Below are 18953 nucleotides of genomic sequence, written 5' to 3' on the forward strand. Positions count from 1 at the left end.
TTTTGCGGTATGCGGGCCTCTCACTGTTGTGGCCTCTCCCGTTGCGGAGCACAGGCTCCGGACGCGCAGGCTCAGCAGCCACGGCTCACGGGCCCAGCCGCTCCGCGACATGTGGGATCTTCCCGCACCGGGGCACGAACCCGCGTCCCCTGCATCAGCAGGCGGACTCTCAACCACTGCGCCACCAGGGAAGCCCCGTAAATTCTTACATTGATGTGAAATTTGAAACTGATCCATCTGCTAACCCAGTTAAGGTAACTCAGAAGAGAGGAGTTTACTAATGCATGGTGTTCATATATGACTGCCTCTACCCGCAGCCCTGATACTATTCCCTTTGGCTGGAGTGCCATTTAAGTCCTGCAGAGATGCTAGTGTTTTGGTCCAAGCAGCATTACCAAGAGAAGATGCTTGGCAAATCCCAGGAAAGCATTTCTTGGAAGTCTTTGGTGTCTCTTCAGGCTTAGGAGTGGTTCTTTCTCTGATTTCTGTACTGGTTTGTCCTCATACCGCTGAGTCCAGGGTGAGGTCAATGGAGGCTCTGCATAATTCACTACTTTTGCTCCAAATGAAGGTTGACTCCTTGGAATCTGGATGGACTCTGAGAGGGGGGCAGGAGAAAGAAGTGATTCAGTTCACCAAATGGAAATTCTTCCTTTTTTACCTGACATCTGGTTTTAATTCCTTGTTTAGCTTTATTTGGAAATCTTATCAAAAAGCAAAAGTCTCTGTGATTAGCTGAACAGTACTGCTGCACAACTCAGCTATCACTCTCTCCAGGAAGCCCTTCCAGACTTTCAGTTCAGTTCATCAAATAATCAAATATATACTAAGCACCAAGAACACAGTGATAAGCTGCTTCCACCCCAGCTAAAACAAGCACATCTCTTCTGAGCACACCTTATATTTTGCCCCCCTTCTAAGACATATATATCATTCTTTCCCACTGGCTTGAGTTCCTCAAGGACAGAATCTTCACTCATTTGTCTCAATGCAGTCACCTCTAGCTTGGCATAGAACAGGAATTGCTCAGTGTTGAACTGCTCAGAATGCTTAATTCTTCGTCTCTAATTCTGGACTAAAGAAGGGAGAATGGTCTTTTTAAAAAATCACTTTATTGAGATATGATTGACATACAAAAAAAACTACCTATTTAATGTATAAAACTTGATGAGTTTAGAGACAAGTATATACCTGTAAAACCATCTAATTTCAGGCTGCCTCTTATTTTAGTTAGCTGTTTCTTTAGAATTATGGATTCATCAAACATGAATCAAGTACAGTGGGCCCTCTATATTTGCAGATTCGACATCTGTGGATTCAACCAATCATGGATCCAAAAATATTTAAAAAATTTTAAAATTCCAGAAAGTTCCAAAAAACAAAACTTGAATTTGCTGCATACCAGGAACTATTTACATAGCACTTACATTGTATTTTGTATTATAAGTAATCTAGAGATGATTTGAAGTATACAAGAGGATGTGCATAGGTTATATGCAAATACTGTGCCATTTTATGTGAGGGACTTGAGCATCTGTGGATTTTGGTACCCATGGAGGTCCTGGAACCAATCCCCTGTCGATACCTAGGGACTACTGTACCCATTTTGTGCTAGGTTTTGTGGTAGGTGCCAGGAATACAAAGATGAATCACATCACGTCCCTATTCTTGGGGACCCATGGGCAGGCAGGCATCCAACGGGATGGAACTGTAGAAATTCATAGGATTGGAACCCTTAGGGCAGGTAAGAATTGGAGATTTCTTGGAAGATATAATGTCTGAGTTAGCTGAGAATTAAATAATTCATGGAAACTAGCCAGGCAGAAGGAACAGTACATGCAAAGGCACATTTGGGAAACTGTAAATAGCACGGTTTGTTGACAGCACTGGGAATATGAGAAGGGAAAATGGAGAGGTTGACAAGAGGCTTGATCAGGAAGGCTCTTGTAAGCTTGGGGAGGGTGCTTTATTCTGAAAGAATTGACAAATTTTAAATGGGAGTATGTGGTTTTATTTGAGTTTTAGAAAGCAGCCAGGATGGAGAATGGATTTGGGAGGGGGGAAGGTAGAAAGGTGGAAAAAAATAGGAGCTAACAAGAGAGACCTATAAGGAGGCTCTTGAAATAAGCCAGATGAGAGATAATGGTGGCCAAGAATAGGATAGTGGAGATGAAAAGAAATGTATGGATTCAGGAAGATCTGTTTGTTTTGCTTTATATTATTAGATTTTATGCGTACATAGAAATACGTAAAGTGGTACAATGAACCCACGTACACAGCCTCAACAATAATCATCATCCAGTGGCTAATCCTATCCCACCCATATCTTTACCTCCCCCACCCCCCCATGTTATTTGAAACAAATCTCAGGTATCATTTCATCCATAAATATTCCAGTATGTATCTCTAGAAGATTTTTTTTTTTAATCTATAGATTTCTCCTCCATCTCTTTTTCCCTCTCATTTAAGAGATTGGGTGATTTGTCTTGTTGAATTTACCACAGCCCAGATTTTGCCGATTACATCCTTCTAATGTAGATGAATGTGTTTTTCTGAACTCTGTAGCTCTTTAATTTTAGTAGTTGGATCTGGAGGCATGATCACCTTCAGATTCAACTTTCTGGGCAAGAATTCTTCATGGGGATGTTGAATTCTTCCATCAGAAAATATATATACCATCTTGTTTTCTCTTTTTGTTATGTTAGTAGCTGTTGATGATCAGTATCTAGGAGCCATTATAGTAACATTCTAATTCCAGTATTTCTTGTTCACTCATTGGCTGGAATGTTTCTATAAAGAGAAAAATTTTCCACTGCTGTTGATTACCCTGTTCTGTATTTCATTTAGAAAAGACAGGGTAAATACTTGATTCTTTCCCTGTTTAGTATTTAATAATTTCCAATATGCTGTGTTAGTTCCCTAGCATCCTTCAATGGTGACAGATTTTTTAGAGTCATTATTAACTCATGGATTTAAACATTTGTGTTTCAGTTAATTGTAATTATTTTTTTAAAGGATATTCTAATTGTCTCATCTATGGTTAGAGAGTGGCTGATTCAGCAGCTTTTGAGGAGATAGGAAAGATAGGAATGATGATAGGTTTTGAATTTAGGTGGGTTAAAGGGGAGAAAGGAGTTAAGGAGAGTCCCAGGTTTTTGGCTTGGGTGGTTGAGGCTGTTCACTGAAACAGCTGAGAAAGAGGAGCAGGTTTTAAAGCGTGGACATGTCTGGACACGTCTGAGGTGCTTATGATAGATGCATCTTTGTGGAGATGCCCAGGAGGCAGTTGGATATCAAGATGTGAAGCTCGGGGGAGCAATCCATGACTCCAGGACCTAGGATAGGGCTCAGTTGCTATGTGTAGTTCACTCATATGATTATGTATGTTATATCTTGTTTGATAAAAATCAGTCCCTTTGCCAGCTGAAGCCAGGCTGTACCCCAAAGTAAGATTATTAAGCCGCTATTGCTTTCTCTTTTCTTTGTGCTTATCTTCAGAGAGTCAGGTTCAATCTCTAGTAGAGTAGGAAGGACAGAATTGGTTGTTGGTAGGTTTGCCACTAGGCCGGTTTACAACCGGTCCTGTTGGTTTTCCGATTTATTACACCCAGTCCCTCAGTTAGAGGAGAGCTCTGTGTATGGGTAGGATTTACTGTAGTTGGAATTGAGGCTGGGTGAACTGGTTTTGGCTTTGCAGGAATGGCTTAAGGCAATCTTTTTGTGAGTATTTGTATTCCTAAAGGATTTTCTTTCCCTCCCCCATGATCCTGCTCTCTGAAGCAACTCCTTTCCTTTCTTCCTCTAGTCAACAAATATTCATTTAGCACATGCTTTGTGTCAGGTACTGGGGATACAATGGTGAACAAGAATAGGGGGCACAGTCCCTGCCTTCATATAACTTGGAGTCTAGTGGCAGATATATGTATATGTTATATATGTTAATCAGAAGATCATCAGCAATGTATGATTCCATACTAATACAGGAACTCAGTAAATAGGACATATTGGTTAGAAATCTTTTATTACCAGTGCTGGGTCTTCATTATTGGAAGATTCAGTGTCAGGTAGGTTTACAAATGAGAAAAAAAATATATATATATAACAAAGGGCCTGACACATAGTGACTCTGAAATGGAGTTTGTCTAGGGGAAAAAAAAACCTCCTCTGAAGTAAGATGGAAGAGTTAGAAAATGTGAAAATGAAAGTAGACTATGAATGCACCATTACGTTTATTATTTATTTTTATTATTTTTTAAAATATATTTATTTATTTAGGGCTGCATTGGGTCTTCATTGCTGCGCACAGGCTTTCTCTAGTTGCAGCGAGCGGGGGCTACTCTTTGTTGCGGTGCGTGGACTTCTCATTGCGGTGGCTTCTCTGTTGCGGAGAACTGGCTCCAGGCGCAGGGCTTCAGTAGTTGTGGCACATGGGCTCAGTAGTTGTGGCTCACAGGCTCTAGAGTGCAGTTGTAGCGCACGGGCTTAATTGCTCTGCAGCATGTGGGATCTTCCTGGACCAGGGCTCAAACCATTGTCGCCTGCATTGGCAGGCGGATTCTTAACCACTGTGTCACCAGGGAAGTCCCACCATTAAGTTTAATTAAAAAAAAAATGCATACCACCCACTCACCTACACAACACATATACCAAAAGCCTTCTAATTGCTTTAGCATATTGTGAATGCCTGCTCTGTGATATATGCTAAACCCAAGGCTGTGCTCTGAAATTACCAAAGCTTGACTCTTTGGGGTTATATTCAGACTAATAAGGAAGGCAGAACTGTAAAATAAAAACAGTAGGTGGCTTGTGTTATCATGATGTATTTTAGGGATCCAGGCAGCATGGAAGAAGGGTGTGGTTTGACTCTGTCTGATTTGATGCCTGGGAGGATGGAGTCTTAGAATACCTCACAGTGGAGGTGATATTTAAATTGAGTCCAGAAAGATGAGTAAGTGCTAGTGGAAGCTATAAGGAAGTAGTGGGAAGAGTTATTCCAGGTAGATGTTATAGCTTAGCATATTTGCAGTCAGTATGGCAGGAGTGATGGGTATTTATAGGGAATAGTGATAAATGAAGCTGGAGAGATCAGCAGGGGCTGGATTGTAAAGGGGATTGGGATTGTGGACCTTTATACTATAGGTGCCTGAGAGCCATTGACTAGACACAGATCATGCCACAGTTATTGGGAGTTTTTATCTTGTACACCTTTGTCCAGAGTCCTCAGTTATACAGCAGTGAGTTACTTGTAGGCAGAAACCTCTTCCTGTGTCATCTTTTTTTTCCCTCTCAGTCAGGCAAATAGATGGGTAGACAAATGAAACAACAGTGAGAAGTCAGGGCCTAGGCCAGAGTCTATCCAGAAACTACTGAGTTTCAAGTGGTTTTCCTTTTTAGGGGCACCAAAGGAGGAAGGCTCTCTGTCCATTTGCCCTGCCCCCAAGTCTTCCTTTTTACTGCGGTGATCTTTTTTACTTCATTTGCACATGTTGCTTAACAGCACTTGGAGCTGTTGATATATTCAGAGCTGCAATATTTTATTTTCATTCATCTCTGGACTTAATTGTGAAGAAGATAGACAGGTAAGGGTGCCATATGGGATGAACAAGTCCCAACTCGTTCAGACTTCTCAGGAGACAGAATAGTTGGCTGTGTTTATATTTATACATTGTATGTCTGTTTCTTTTCTTTTTCTCTTCATTCAAAAGGGGCTGATTTATTCATACTATAATCTGATACTTTAAAAATCCACGTACAAGATCTTGACTGGAGAATTATGGAGATGTTTTAAAGGAGGGTTCACTCTTTCCAGGTCTTAAATACCCTACTCATATTTAAATTTACTTGATTGTCTCAAAAATGTCTTTTTACAGTTGATTTGTTCAAATCACAGTCCAAGCAAGGTACATACTTTGCATCTGCTTGTTATATGTAAGGCTGTTCTATTTTTTTTTTAAATTTATTTATTATTTATTTTTGGCTGTGTCGGGTCTTAATTGCGGTGCACGAGCTCTTCGTTGCAGCACGCGGGCTTCTCTCTAGTTGTGGCATGCAGGCTCCAGGGCGTATGGGCTCTGTAGTTGTGGCGCGCGGGGTCCAGAGTGCTTGGGCTCTGTAGTTGGCTGCGCATGGGCTCTCTAGTTGAGGCGCGCGAGCTCAGTAGTTGTGGCGTGTGGGCTTAGTTGCCCTGCGGCATGTGGGATCTTAGTTCCCTGATCAAACCAGCGTCCCCTGTGTTGTAAGGTAGATTCTTTACCACTGAACCACCAGGGAAGTCCCTATAAGGGTATTCTTAAATCACACCCTGGAGTCTTTTTTTCCATTGCCAATCATGTTACTCTTCTGCATACAGGTTTAATTCCTGACTTTATATCATAGGCATTAAAATAGTCTTTTGTGATCCTTATTCCTTCACGTCCTGAAATACCTTTCCTACCTGTTTACATGTTGAACACCAAGGTTCAGCTCCCTTTCTGTGGCATGCCACTCCAATCTAATGAATTTTCCTTCATCTGTTTCCTTAACTCATAACATCATGTTGTCATTTATCTGTTTAGTTGTTTGCAGTCCAAGTGGGTTAATGTGGAGTGGGGGGAAATGAGGCTGGAGAGAGGTCAGCAGATGGTGAGCACCTCTAAGGTGAGGATCACAGAATATTCATTTCTGTCACTTCAGTCAGCATAGTGCCTAGCTCATAGGAGACACTCAGCGAATGTTTGTAGAATTGGATGAAAAACCCTAGTTTCTAAAATATTTTTGGTTTGTAGCTCTGAGTTATTTTTTGTTTGTTTTTTCCTGAACTATGGACTGCCCTTTCCAACTCCAGAAACAGATGGCAAAACTGGAAATCATATCTAAGTATGTTCTTTGTTGCTCCTGTTCTTTTTCTGAACTCAGGAGCTTTGCTTGTTAGTCCCAGGTAATGTGGACTTCATTTGACTGTGTTTCATTATTCCTGTTTAGTTGAATTAAACTCCTGTCCTTGCCATAAGGAATGTATGCATCAAGGATCTGACAGATGAGAACAAGAGACCTTGGGCTTTTGGGTTTTGTGGTTTGCAAGGTTAAAAAGGAATTTTAAATATTTTCCGCATAATTCTGTTTTTCTGAAATGGATAGATTTTCTAACTAGTCCCCCTCCAATCAGTGGTCACATGGCTTTCACTTTGCATCAGACTATCATTGAAACTTCTTAAAGGCAAATAAGGCTGAAATGATTCCAGTGATTGTATAGCCACTAGAATCACTATCATTTGTTTTACTTTGAAGGACTAAACATAATACATCTTGATTACCCCCTTCAGCTTCAAAATCTGCAGTCTTCTTTGAAAGTTGCCATTTGAATAAACAAACATGGAAATGATGTTGAATAGTAATATCTTAAAAGAGGCTTTGTTGTTTCCTGTCCAAGATATGTGGCGTAATGGAGGAGATGAGGGACTAGGATATTTGGATTTCTTCTCTCAGTTGGTCTGATGCCTCTTGCTTTTTCCTTTCTTTGGGCCTCAGTTTCCCCATCTTTAAAATGAAAGTGGAACCAGTTTCTTGCAAGATTAACTAAGGTTCTGCCATTCATAATTTGGACTCAACTTTTGAATTCTATTAGATATTCAGTATGCAAATGTCACAGGTGTTGGTTGGATGTAGAAGTTTGTTCATCTACTTTTTTCTACATTACAAAACTAGTATTAGCAAGTAGAAAATGTTGCTTTCTTACCTTCTTTTCTCCCCTTCCCACTCATAAATTCCATGAATCCTTTTAATTTTTTTAAATGATTTTTCTTCTCTGCGGTTGTTTTTAACAATCTTATTGGGAGCCCTGTTTAGATTTAGAGTTTGTCTTTTGTATTCACATGGTCACTGAGGTGCATGTTCATGTGCTCTGTCCCTTCCTCCTAGTAGAACCTATAAAGGGCTCTCAAAAAACTGTGGGACTTTGGATACTGAAGAAATATGACTCTATATCCAAAGACAAAGACTTACCTTAGTCTTAAACTATGTTAAAGATTTGTTCTCAGGCTTATGGGTACATCAAGGATTATTACTAAGACCCACCCTTTAAAATCAAGAGTGCTGCCTCAGTCTTGATACTTGGACCTTGACCAATAGCTCCCCATTTTATACTTTCCTCCAAAGGTTGGTACAGTAAAGCAAAGAGGCTTACTATACTTTATTAATCTCTTGTCTGGGTGGGAATAGGATGGGAACGCTTGTTGATGTGTTTGTGTTGGAGTGAGGTGTGTGATGCCAGTGGCAGAAAATTTATTTTTAGGCAGACAAATTATAGCCTTTTCTCCTCCTGGAAATCATTGGTCACTTTCCCTTTAGGCCATACTTTGTAAGATGACCTTAATGCTGTCTCTTTTGGTTGGGAAAGCCCTCTAGTAACAGTGGTAGCAATGTTTGCCATTCAGTTATATGGCTGCCAGTGACAGATTCCACTCCCACTCCTTTTTTATGGACTACTGCTGTAAGATGTGCCTGACCTTTAAATTATTCCCAAGGCTAGCCCAGAGATTAAAGGAGATTTCATAGGATGAAACACTTTGCACAGTTAAAAAACACTTATCCCTGGCAGTTGGTCTCTCTTCGGATCATCCCACCTTCTCAGTGGAACTTGCCCTGATATTGTGTTCTGATATCTGAATGGAGAGCTGAATGTTTGACATCATGTGTCATTAGCATATGGCTCAGATTTGCCAGCCTCTGCAGCTCTGTGGCAGTGTTTGAACATACTCACACACCTAGGGTGACGTGCACTGGTATGGTTCACAAATCAAGGAGGCGTGGCATAATGATTGCTTAAGGTCTTAGGAGTTTTAAAGGAATGAAGCAAGAAGCTTACTTTAAAGATTTAAGCTCTTGGCTGGGGGCGGGGGATGAAAATTCTAACCTTTGCTTTCCAAAAGAATATTGCAGACCTAGTTCCCTTTCTCCACATTATTTCAAACTAGTGTGTATAACCACAGCATGAAAATTAAGGGCCAGAGTTAAAGTGAACACTGCAAGTAACTCAGCTTCACATTTTAATTTTCTCAGAAGAATTTGCCTTGTCATTGTTTATTATAATGACAAAAAGCAGGGGATCCCACTCCTACCCCACCAACACATGCATAACACGGAGTCTTTGTTTTTTCTTTTCCTTGTGCCAAAGGTTTTAACTGTAAACTTTCTAATCCAGATTATAAAAGAATATAATATAAAATAGCTCTTGAAAGAAAGGAGAGAAAAAAATCCTACATACTAGAACTCTTTTAAATTAAATGAAAACCAAGTCCTTCTAAAATGGTGCCTTCTAAGTTTAGGATCTCAGCTTTAAAAAAAGACTGGAGGAGTATTTCCTATTAAATGTTCCCATAACAGTTTTCAGAGAGTCATGGTAGGCAGTATTGTTAACTAAAGAAAATAAGTCTATCAGTTACACTTAGATAACCTTTGGAAATAAACGAACTCCATACACGTTGTGACCTTAGCGCCTGAACTTTCTAATCACATGACTGGCTTGTAAACTGACCTGTGAGGATGACTGTTGTAGTACAGGCTAAGAGAGAGAAATTGGCCAAGTGTCGGAAGGGTGATCATCAAGCTGGACTTGTCTTGTAATCTCTGTTTCTTCATGGCTGCAATAGAACTTCTCAGCAGACTCCGAGAAGCATGAAATGGAGACATGGGAAGGTAAGGGAGCAGACTGTGTCAGTCTGGGCTCAAATCTAAGGTTTAGAAATTTTCTTTGAAGGTTTAGAGCAGATAGTAGCCTTGAGGGAAGAGGGAGGCAGTCCAATCCTTTTTTTGTGTCTTGGCGGAATTCAGCCAACAAGTTTTCATGTAAATAGCAACTAGCTATAAATGTTTTGAAATAGAGAAAAGCAAGGGAGAACTGTAGTAAATTGGTTATTGTGGTTGATGTTTTTAAGAGAATGAGCAGAAAAAAAGGAAAGAAAAAATGGATTGAAATTTTATAGTGACTTGATAAAAAAATCTTAAACTTCATTTTACATCACAGTCCTTAGGTAAAGTTTACAGTTTAAAAAATTATTCCGTTTACTTCTTGACAGATTTTGTTTATATTTTAAATTCCCTAATCCAGTTCACCATCTGCCAAAGCCTTATTTAGTACTGTTAATTATAGATAGTATTGGGGTCATGAGCCCTTTGATAAGGCATCGTCATTCCCTTTGGGGGAACTTAGATACTTTATGGTTTTGGGTATAAGACTAAGCCATTGCTAATTTCTTTTTAAGTGGATTGTTTTTAAAATGGGTAAATATTCTCTCTCTCTTTAATTTAATAGCAAGTAGTTAGTGTTGAATTTGTATACTTGTAATAAGCTCTTGTGTGAGAAACCCCAGTGCCCCACAACTTTATTATTTGGACCTCAAAAGACATAGGCAGCTAAAGAAACAGCTACAAAATGAATCTTAGTGTTTAAGATTTGCTGTATTTGTTTGCTGTGTTTATAAAGTATAGAGTCTAAGAGTTTGCCAAAAGTTTGGTTTCTTATAGGCACTGCTCAGTTATAGCCAGAAGAGTTTCAGATTCTTTGAGGCAGTTGGTATATTTCTAGGAATGGCATTAATCTATGAAATGCTTTCTTAGGAAAGCTTCCCAGCCCCTTGCAGCATGCCTAACATCTGCCATAGGCAGCTTTGCAGTTTAATTCTAACTCTGAGGATGAGCAAGCTAGGGAAATGGGACCCTCTCTCACAGCAACATTCTTCTTTATAGTAATACTCCCTTATATGTTCTTCCCCAGCACTTTGTATGCCAGAATTACCTCATTGGTTTTTATTATAAATCGGTGGAAACTACAAAGTTTATAGAAATTATCAATTACATGCACAACCTGGGATTTTTTATCTTGAACAACTTTCTCCCAATAGGCACAGAAATTCTTTGTTAAACTAATCTGCTTATACTAGCTTTTCCAGAAGGGAGTAGTTTAAGAACTAAGATTTGCTCTGGATCCATTGGAATAGTTTAGGGGTAAGCAGAGATACCAGAGCAATAGTTAGATGAGTTTGGAGGGGATAGCTCTGGAGGATTTGGACTTTTTTCAACTAGTTTGAATCTGTTAGTGATATGTAGTCCACCAGTTTTTTTTGTTTTTTTTTTTAACATCTTTATTGGAGTATAAATGCTTTACAATGGTATTACACCAGTTCTGAAAGAGAAAAAAATGTTTGAACAGGAAGTTCTCCCTTAGTTCTTAATTAAATATTGAAACTTCAATTTTTCTTAGCTGTTCAATGGCAGAAAATAACTTACGGTACTAAAATGAGAACTTTTATAATACAAAGAAGTGAATTTTTAAAATTTCACCTGAATCATCCATACAAAATTCTAATAAGGCAAAATGAATTATCCCAGCTGAAGGAGGTCTTTGGAAGCTTAAAAAGCAAAATCGAACTACTTACAAAAGAGATCAGTGAAAATGCTACTGTAAAAAAGCGTTGCCTGGTTTTAGATATTGGGCCCTTGTCCATTTAAATTAACCTTTGTCACAGCTGGGCATACAAATGTTTTGTTTTAGTTCACAGAGGGTTAACTCTATTCAAGCTTTCACTGTGGCAGGCCTGATCTGTGGAGTCTTACAATCTGGTCTTTCAGCCCTGCCAGTCGCTAGGCAGGAAGTCTTATTTCTTAAGCTATCTTTCAGAATGGGGGGTTGGGATTTGGAGAAAGGTGGGGGAAGGGCCTTGGAGCATCTGTAAGGATCAATAACAGAGAGCAAGCCGCAGAGAGGCCATTGTGCACACTTCAAGATAGATGTAGCCCTTTTGCACGGCCCCTGCCTGGCAAGACAGACACCTAAAACCAAAACAATGCCACTGAATGAATTCCGTGTGAAAATAAGATTGCTGTTTAAAAGAGAAAAAATACTTGAGTGCCCTTTTAATGTTGGGAATATTCTCATTCCTCAACTTGCTGGGATCAGGCAACCCCCACTAGAAATAACTCCAAATTGATTTTTAAACGCCTTTTGTCCTCATGCTAATACTGTATTGAATTGGAGAGGGTGATCATTTTGGTCTTAGTCACGTGCATCAAAGCTTTGAGTAGTCTTTTTTTTTCTTTTTCTTTACTTTTTTCTTCTCTTCCTTCTTTTTTTTCTTTTTTACTCTAACGTTTGTTTTACTCTATTGGTATTGGAGGCATCATTAAAGGAATAAAAAAACAAAATTTGGTTAGGATTTGAGTAACACGTGTGAAATCCCTCCCCCAACAGCTGGTATTGGTTCTTGAAACTTCAGCTGAGCTAAACAGATGCTCTTAGTGTTATTTTGAGATCGTTTAAACCAGATTTGTAGCCAAGAAATCTACAAAAATTATAGGTCTTATTTTAAAATGCACTGAAGTTGTGATATGCCACACCCTAATGCATATTACATGGGTGTTAAACAGAAATACCTGAGCTTGGGAAAGTGAACAAATTCTGCCAATGAAGTTATGATTTTAAAAGCTACCAAGTTTGTTCTTCTTTTACTCCAGCCCAGATTTTCATTTTTTGAACTCCCCTTTTCCAGGCCCAACTGTAACATTCCTGTTTTACTGTATCCTTTTTCAGAGGACCAAGGCAGTAATTCAGTAGGTATTTTTATGATGCAGATTCTTTATGGCAATTGGAAAGAGTAATGGAGTCTGCTGCTTCTCTTCTGCTAAACCTCCAAAGTATTGGTGACAGCTGATGGTAATAGTTGTGGAAAATGGAGTCATAAAGAACTTCTTCCAGTTTAAAAATCTTCCAGGAATAAATGCATAAGCTAACTGGAGGTCTATAATGAAACTTGCAAATATACAAATGGAATAAGTGGGGAAAAAGACCTATATCTGAAATGAGCCCCAAGTTTAAGTTATTTTGTGCTTCTTGAGTTGAGACCTGACACAGTCTCCTGGACGGTTTTGAGGCTTGAGGGAATACATCGACACTTCACAAGATCATCTGGATATTTTTAACACATCTCTAACCTATACACCTTTTCTGTATATATGATGTATATGTATAAAATGAAATGATGTATAAAAAGAAATTTAATCATCACAAACCTCCTTGATAGCATTGTTTTTGCCTTTCTGATGCATTATAATTCTTCATTACAGACGGGATCAATTCTTTTAATGGGTATTTTCCAGAGACACAGATATTACTAGCAAAACTTGGAAGTTCAGTTACCATTTGCATTGTATTAAAATGGGGTATGAAACCTACCATGACCCTTTGAACAATGTGGTCTTTAGTGTGCTTTAGGGGGAGGGCCTAGTGAAGGAAAAGCCATAAAAGTCTTCAGGGTTCAAGATGAGGTTGGGATTTTAGGCCATTGCTTTTGTCATTTTCACACACAAACATCACTGCAATCATGTTTGATTTAGCATCCTTAATACAATGAGGTGGGAGAACAAAAGGATATCAGAGGCACAAGTATGGAAGCCAAACATTCTCCCTTCCCCCCAGATTTTTTCAGATCATTTTTTTCTTGCTGTGTCCCTGCTACTGAGTTTTTTAAAGCCAAGAAAATTAGTCCATTTGTTAAGAATCTTCTTTTTGCATGCCTCAGTGGTTTGCTTGGGCATTTGAAAAACAAGATGTTTCTCAAATATTTTTTTGTCACATAAAAAAGTCATGTCTCAAAGACTTGGTTAAAAACACCATAATTAAGAAAAATGTACCCACTCATATTTCAAGGTTGAGGGTTTTGGGGGGTGGTCCCAATGCACAGCTGTTTTACATATTTTGAAAAGCCTGATAGATGTAAAGGTCATTGCTAACTCTAACAGGGTCTTGATGCTCACACTGTGATCCAAGAACCTTGCATTAATTAGGATGAGAAGCATGGAAGGTCAGGAGTCAACTGACTGTGGGCCTTGGTGGATTGTCGTTGGGGCCAATCAGAATTCATATAGGATTTTTAGCCGTTGAAACCAAACAAAAACAAAAATAAAAACGAAAGAACAAAAAACCTGCTGTTGCTTCCATGGCCTCTGAGCAGATCCTTTGGCCTGTATGGTAAGGACTTGTCCTGTGCTGCCCAGATGGCTCATAAAAACTTGACTGCATCCATTGCTTTTCTACAGAACCTCGGCAGCCTGCTCTGTCACTTGGCCAAGTCACTTGACCTCTGTGAGCCTCAGTTTCCTCATATGTACAACAGGGGATGATAATACCAATCTCCACAGGATTGTTATAGGAATTGAATAAGAGAACCTCTGTCTCAGTGCCCAACACATGCTTAACATGCTTTGACATTGAAATAAGTTTCAAATAGTAGCAAATTTAAGGAGATTAGGAAGGAGAAGATTCTTGGGTGAGGCTGTGGCTGGTGCTGTTTATATTCCAAGTAGAAAAGTCCCCAGGGAACGCCTCCATTCAGTGGGGAACAATCAGGGAAGGGCCCTTTGGAAATTGGAAAATGCTGTACGACCAGTGAGATGAGCTGCTGAGCCTTCTCCTACATCCAGTTGCTGTGCTAATATCCTATTCCTGGGCTAATGAAAATAATTAGCAATGAGTGGGTCCCTGCAAAATTTGTAGCTTTTTCCCCGAGAGTCTTTTTTACAGTTGTTTTGTTGGGAAGGAAAAGGAGAAGGGATGGCCTCTAAGTGAGCACACAGATTGAGTCATTAGAAAAGGAAGGATAGTCACGTTAGTCTTATAACGTGAAAGAAGAAGATATTCTTTCATGCATTTTGGGAGATAAATAGATGCCAAGATAATTACCGAGGCCATGCTTAGTAGCCCCTTCTCAGAAGCCTTACCGTGAGGTAGTAAAGTTGGGAATATTATTAGCACACTAATCATTGCCCTGCTTAACTTTGGTGTCTTCAGTCTCTCCGCCTTCTGGCTGAGAGGCTATATCAGTGGTTCATTTTCTTATCTCTGTATTTAAAATTATAATTTATGTAGCCAACATTCATTGAGCCCTGGGAACACAGGTGAATCAGACATAATTCCTTACCTGAACTGCAGCTCCTCCTTTTTAGCTACAAAGAGGGAAAAATAATTTTAATGTTGTTTAACAGATATTAACTTTATCATTTAGAGTTTTTAAATTTTTATTTCTATTTATTTACTTAGTTTTTTTTGGCCATGCCACGTGGCATGTTGAATCTTAGTTCCCCGACCAGGGATTGAAGTCTCACCCCCTGCAGTGGAAGCATGGAGTGTTAACCACTGGACCACCAGGGAAGTTCCTCATTTAGAGTTTTTGATAAAGAAGATGCACGATGGAATACTACTCAGCCATAGAAAAGAACGAAATTTTACCATATGCAGCAACATGGATGGACTTGGAGGGCATTATGCCACGTGAAATAAGTCAGACAAAGAGAAATACTGTATGATATCACTTATGTGGAATCTAAAAAATAAAACAAACTAGTGAATATAAGAAGCAGACTCATAGATACAGAGAACAAATTAGTGGTTACCAGTGGTGGGGGGAAAGGGGGAAGGACACAATAGTGGTGGGGAGCGGGAGGTATAAACTGCTGGGTATAAGATAGGCTCAGGGATGTACTGTACAACATGGGGAACATAGCCAATATTTTGTAATAACTGTAAATGGAAAGCAACCTTTAAAATAATATAAAAAGTTTAAAATTTAAGGAAAAAAACCCCCAGTATTTGAGGGCAGTTGCTGGGAGAGGAAGAAGAACATTTAGCTTCCAAAGCATTATTCAAAACTGGCATTAGGATTTTGTTTGCACTTTGGGCCTTATATTTCTTTCGTTTTTTTGACTACATTTGTTAGACATTTCTTGAAATGTTTTTGCTCTTACAAGTGTATGGTTGCAAAGTAGAATATTCAAATACTTTTCTATTTTTCTTAATATAGTAAAATTAGAGTCCTGGAATGCATTTGGCAAAAGTGTGGAGAGACTCTAAATCTCATGTCTGTTTCTGTGTTGGCATCCTATTCACTGTCAGCAAAACGTTTTCCTTCCAAGAGGTTTTAGCATGTGCCCTCAGTGTGATGACTGTAGCAACCCAGCTTTGCTTTTCAAAGGAGCTGATAAGCTATGGATAACTTACTAAATGTCAGATATATTTAATTAAAGTTTATTAACTAACTTCTCTACAGCAAATGCATGTTTTGGACCTTTAAAAAAAAAAAGAAAGAAGTAAATACCATTCCAGTGGCCATTTAATCCCAAAACACATGCACTTGAGTCTGTGGAAGTAAGAGATGTGTAAATGAAAGTCTTGGCACCCAATAGGTGCTGGTCGTGAAGCCTTGGCCATTGTTACTATTACAATAATATGTATACTTGCACATACTCATATGCATTCATAGTTTTTTTAAGTTTGCCATGAGATAGTTGCTAATTGCCGCTGACAAAAAAATCTACTACCCTCACGTCTTTTATTGACTGGGGGCAGGATAGGGGTGAGGTGATGATGTGCCACAACTAGTTTCTCTCCCTGTCGTTGGGTATAGTCCATACCATTGTTTTAACCATATTGCGTATTTAAATGGTACTTTAAGAAACTGGCCATCACATTGTTCTGTTAGGATTCTAGGTTCCTTTTGAATATGTAGAAATGAATTCTCCCTCAGAACCTCTGCTCTCATCCTCACATACATTTTTTTAAAATAAATTTATTTATTTATTTGCAGCTGCGTTGGGTCTAAGTTGCCGTGCGTGGGCTTTCTCTAGTTGCGGTGAGTGGGGACTACTCTTCATGGCAGTGCGCAGGCTTCTCGTTGTCGTGGCTTCTCTTGTTGCGGAGCACGGGCTCTAGGCGCGCAGGCTTCAGTATTTGTGGCACTTGGGCTCAGTAGTTGTGGTGCACGGGTTTAGTTGCTCCGCGGCATGTGGGATCTTCCCGGACCAGGGCTCGAACCCGTGTCTCCTGCATTGGCAGGCAGATTCTTAACCACTGCGCCACCAGGGAAGCCCCTCACATACTTTTTTGAGTGTCATGTACACTAAAACACTTGCCATGAGGTTACCAATCTGTTACTAGAGAAAAACTACCCACCATAGAATATGCTTTAGTATGGAAAGTTGTTATATGTCATATGCTGAAAAATATTTGAACTTAGTTTCTTAATTCTTTATTTCCACCAACCATTAGTCTTAACCAAAGGAAGAGAATGATGAACGTTTAGGGAGTCTTGGGGAGTGGTGGGGAAGGAGTACTAGTTTTATGAAAGTATTGATCCAGGGCCTCCAGGAAGCAGAACCCTGTGGTTCTGATGGCTACATTAGTAAAATAATGTGAGTGTATTTGTGAAAGATTTTGTAATATGCATAATTGTGCATAATTTAAGTTTCATAATTTGTGGTCTTAATTATGAGTGCAGAGAGACTCCAGCACTTATTCTGAACATTGTTTTACTATGAAAGTAGTTACAAAAGCACTTTTTGGCATATAGACTGTGAATCTCCAATAATGCAACATGTCTGTGTTCTGGCTCTTTATACTAAATCTGGTCAGAATTCTGGAGAAAGTGGCCTTTTGGTATGGCAACTATGTTTTCTACCCTTCTAGAACATATGGTTTTACTTGAAGCATGCTTATTTATCTCTCTTTCACCAGGATTTTAGAACTGGGCAGAGACCTAGGTAGAAGAGTACTGAGCTTTGAGCATTGGCATAAGGTTTCTGGGATGCCTTATCAGTTTCTCATCTAGAGTTCTTATAAACTGTGCACTTTGATTTGCAAGTAGAGAAGCTACACTATTCATTCATTCAACTGACGTTCACAAGAGGTTGCCCTATGCTTAGTATTGAGCTATATATTAGGGATACAGAAAAAATAAGATACTCTCCCTGCTCCATGGAGCTTACAGTCTAGCAGAGGGAGATAGATAAGTGCAACAAGGTGTTTGAGGCACAGTAATAGTAGTCTTGGAAGGTACAAAGGTTGTACACAGGTAAGAGTGCTCTTTTCTGTTCTCTTTCTTCAACCAGGAAGGCATCATGACAGGTTGGTCAATGTTTGTCAGGCTGTTAAACTGAGGAAAGGGTCTCCCATGCAGAAGGAGCAGCATGAGCAAAGGCGTAACAATATAAAACAATCTGACAGAGTACAGGGTGAGCTGTAAGGCCCACATAAGACAGAAAGATTGGTTGGTTCTAGATGCAGGGGAAACCCCAGAGAGAGCCTTGGTCTGAGAATGTATACTCCTACCCCTGTTGAGCAGAAGAGCACCCTCCTCACATTCCTTTCAGTATACCTCTTGCAAATATGTTGAAGAGATTAATGTACTTTGCTAGAAAAGGGCACAGGTCCGCCCCAGAGCTGGAGGACTGGACATTACTGCTTCTGGGACTTAGGGAGAGCATGCTATATAGCCTTGCTTAACTTTGTTACAAATTGCCAGGTACTGCAGAGGGAGGCCTTGGTTAAATGGTTCTAATAAGTTATACTATTTGTGCCCTGGGGGAATGTTCCAAACAGAAATGGGGCCTCTTGTATTTTTTTAGTTAATAGAGAAAGTCTTTTTTTTTTTTTTTTTAATTGTTTGTTTTTACTTTTGGCTGTGTTGGGTCGTTGTTTCGGTGTGCGGGCTTCTCATTGTAGTGACTTCTCTTGTTGCAGAACATGTGGGCTCTAGGCGCACGGGCTCAGTAGTTGTGGCGCATGGGCTTAGTTGCTCCACGGCATGTGGGATCTTCCCGGACCAGGGATCGAACCCGTGTCCCAATCTGCATTGGCAGGCGGATTCTTAACCACTGTGCCACTAGGGAAGTCTGAGAAAGTCTTTTTTTTATTAATTTAATTTTTATTTTATGTTGGAGTATAGTTGATTTACAATGTTACATTAGTTTCAAGTGTACAGCAAAGTGATTCAGTTATACATATACATATATCCATTCTTTCTCAGATTCTTTTCCCATGTAGGTTATTACAGAATGTTGGGTAGAATTCCCTGTGGTATATGAGAGTCTTAATAATATCTTACCCAGACTATTTCACGAGTTTAGACCAAAAATTTCTTTTGGTTTTCTAG

General features: G+C 39.5%; 1 protein-coding gene across 3 annotated transcripts in view; it reads left to right on the plus strand.

Annotated features, from left to right (window-relative positions):
• The window catches only part of NR6A1 (nuclear receptor subfamily 6 group A member 1), a 205780-nt gene that overhangs the window by 128527 nt on the left and 58300 nt on the right, over nucleotides 1-18953 (plus strand). Inside the window, exon 1 of one of the 3 annotated variants that reach the window (XM_027104897.1) lies at nucleotides 9434-9672. The exons of the other annotated variants lie outside the window; for them this stretch is intronic. Within the exon in view, the coding sequence (XP_026960698.1) occupies nucleotides 9657-9672 (16 nt within the window). The 5' untranslated portion in view covers nucleotides 9434-9656. Of the gene's footprint in view, nucleotides 1-9433; nucleotides 9673-18953 lie in introns of those variants that run through there. 3 annotated transcript variants of the gene reach the window in all.

The sequence above is a fragment of the Aethalodelphis obliquidens genome, unplaced genomic scaffold, assembly GCF_003676395.1.
Source record: "Aethalodelphis obliquidens isolate GAN/ISIS:26980383/991018 unplaced genomic scaffold, ASM367639v1 scaffold7, whole genome shotgun sequence".
NCBI lineage: Eukaryota > Metazoa > Chordata > Mammalia > Artiodactyla > Delphinidae > Aethalodelphis > Aethalodelphis obliquidens.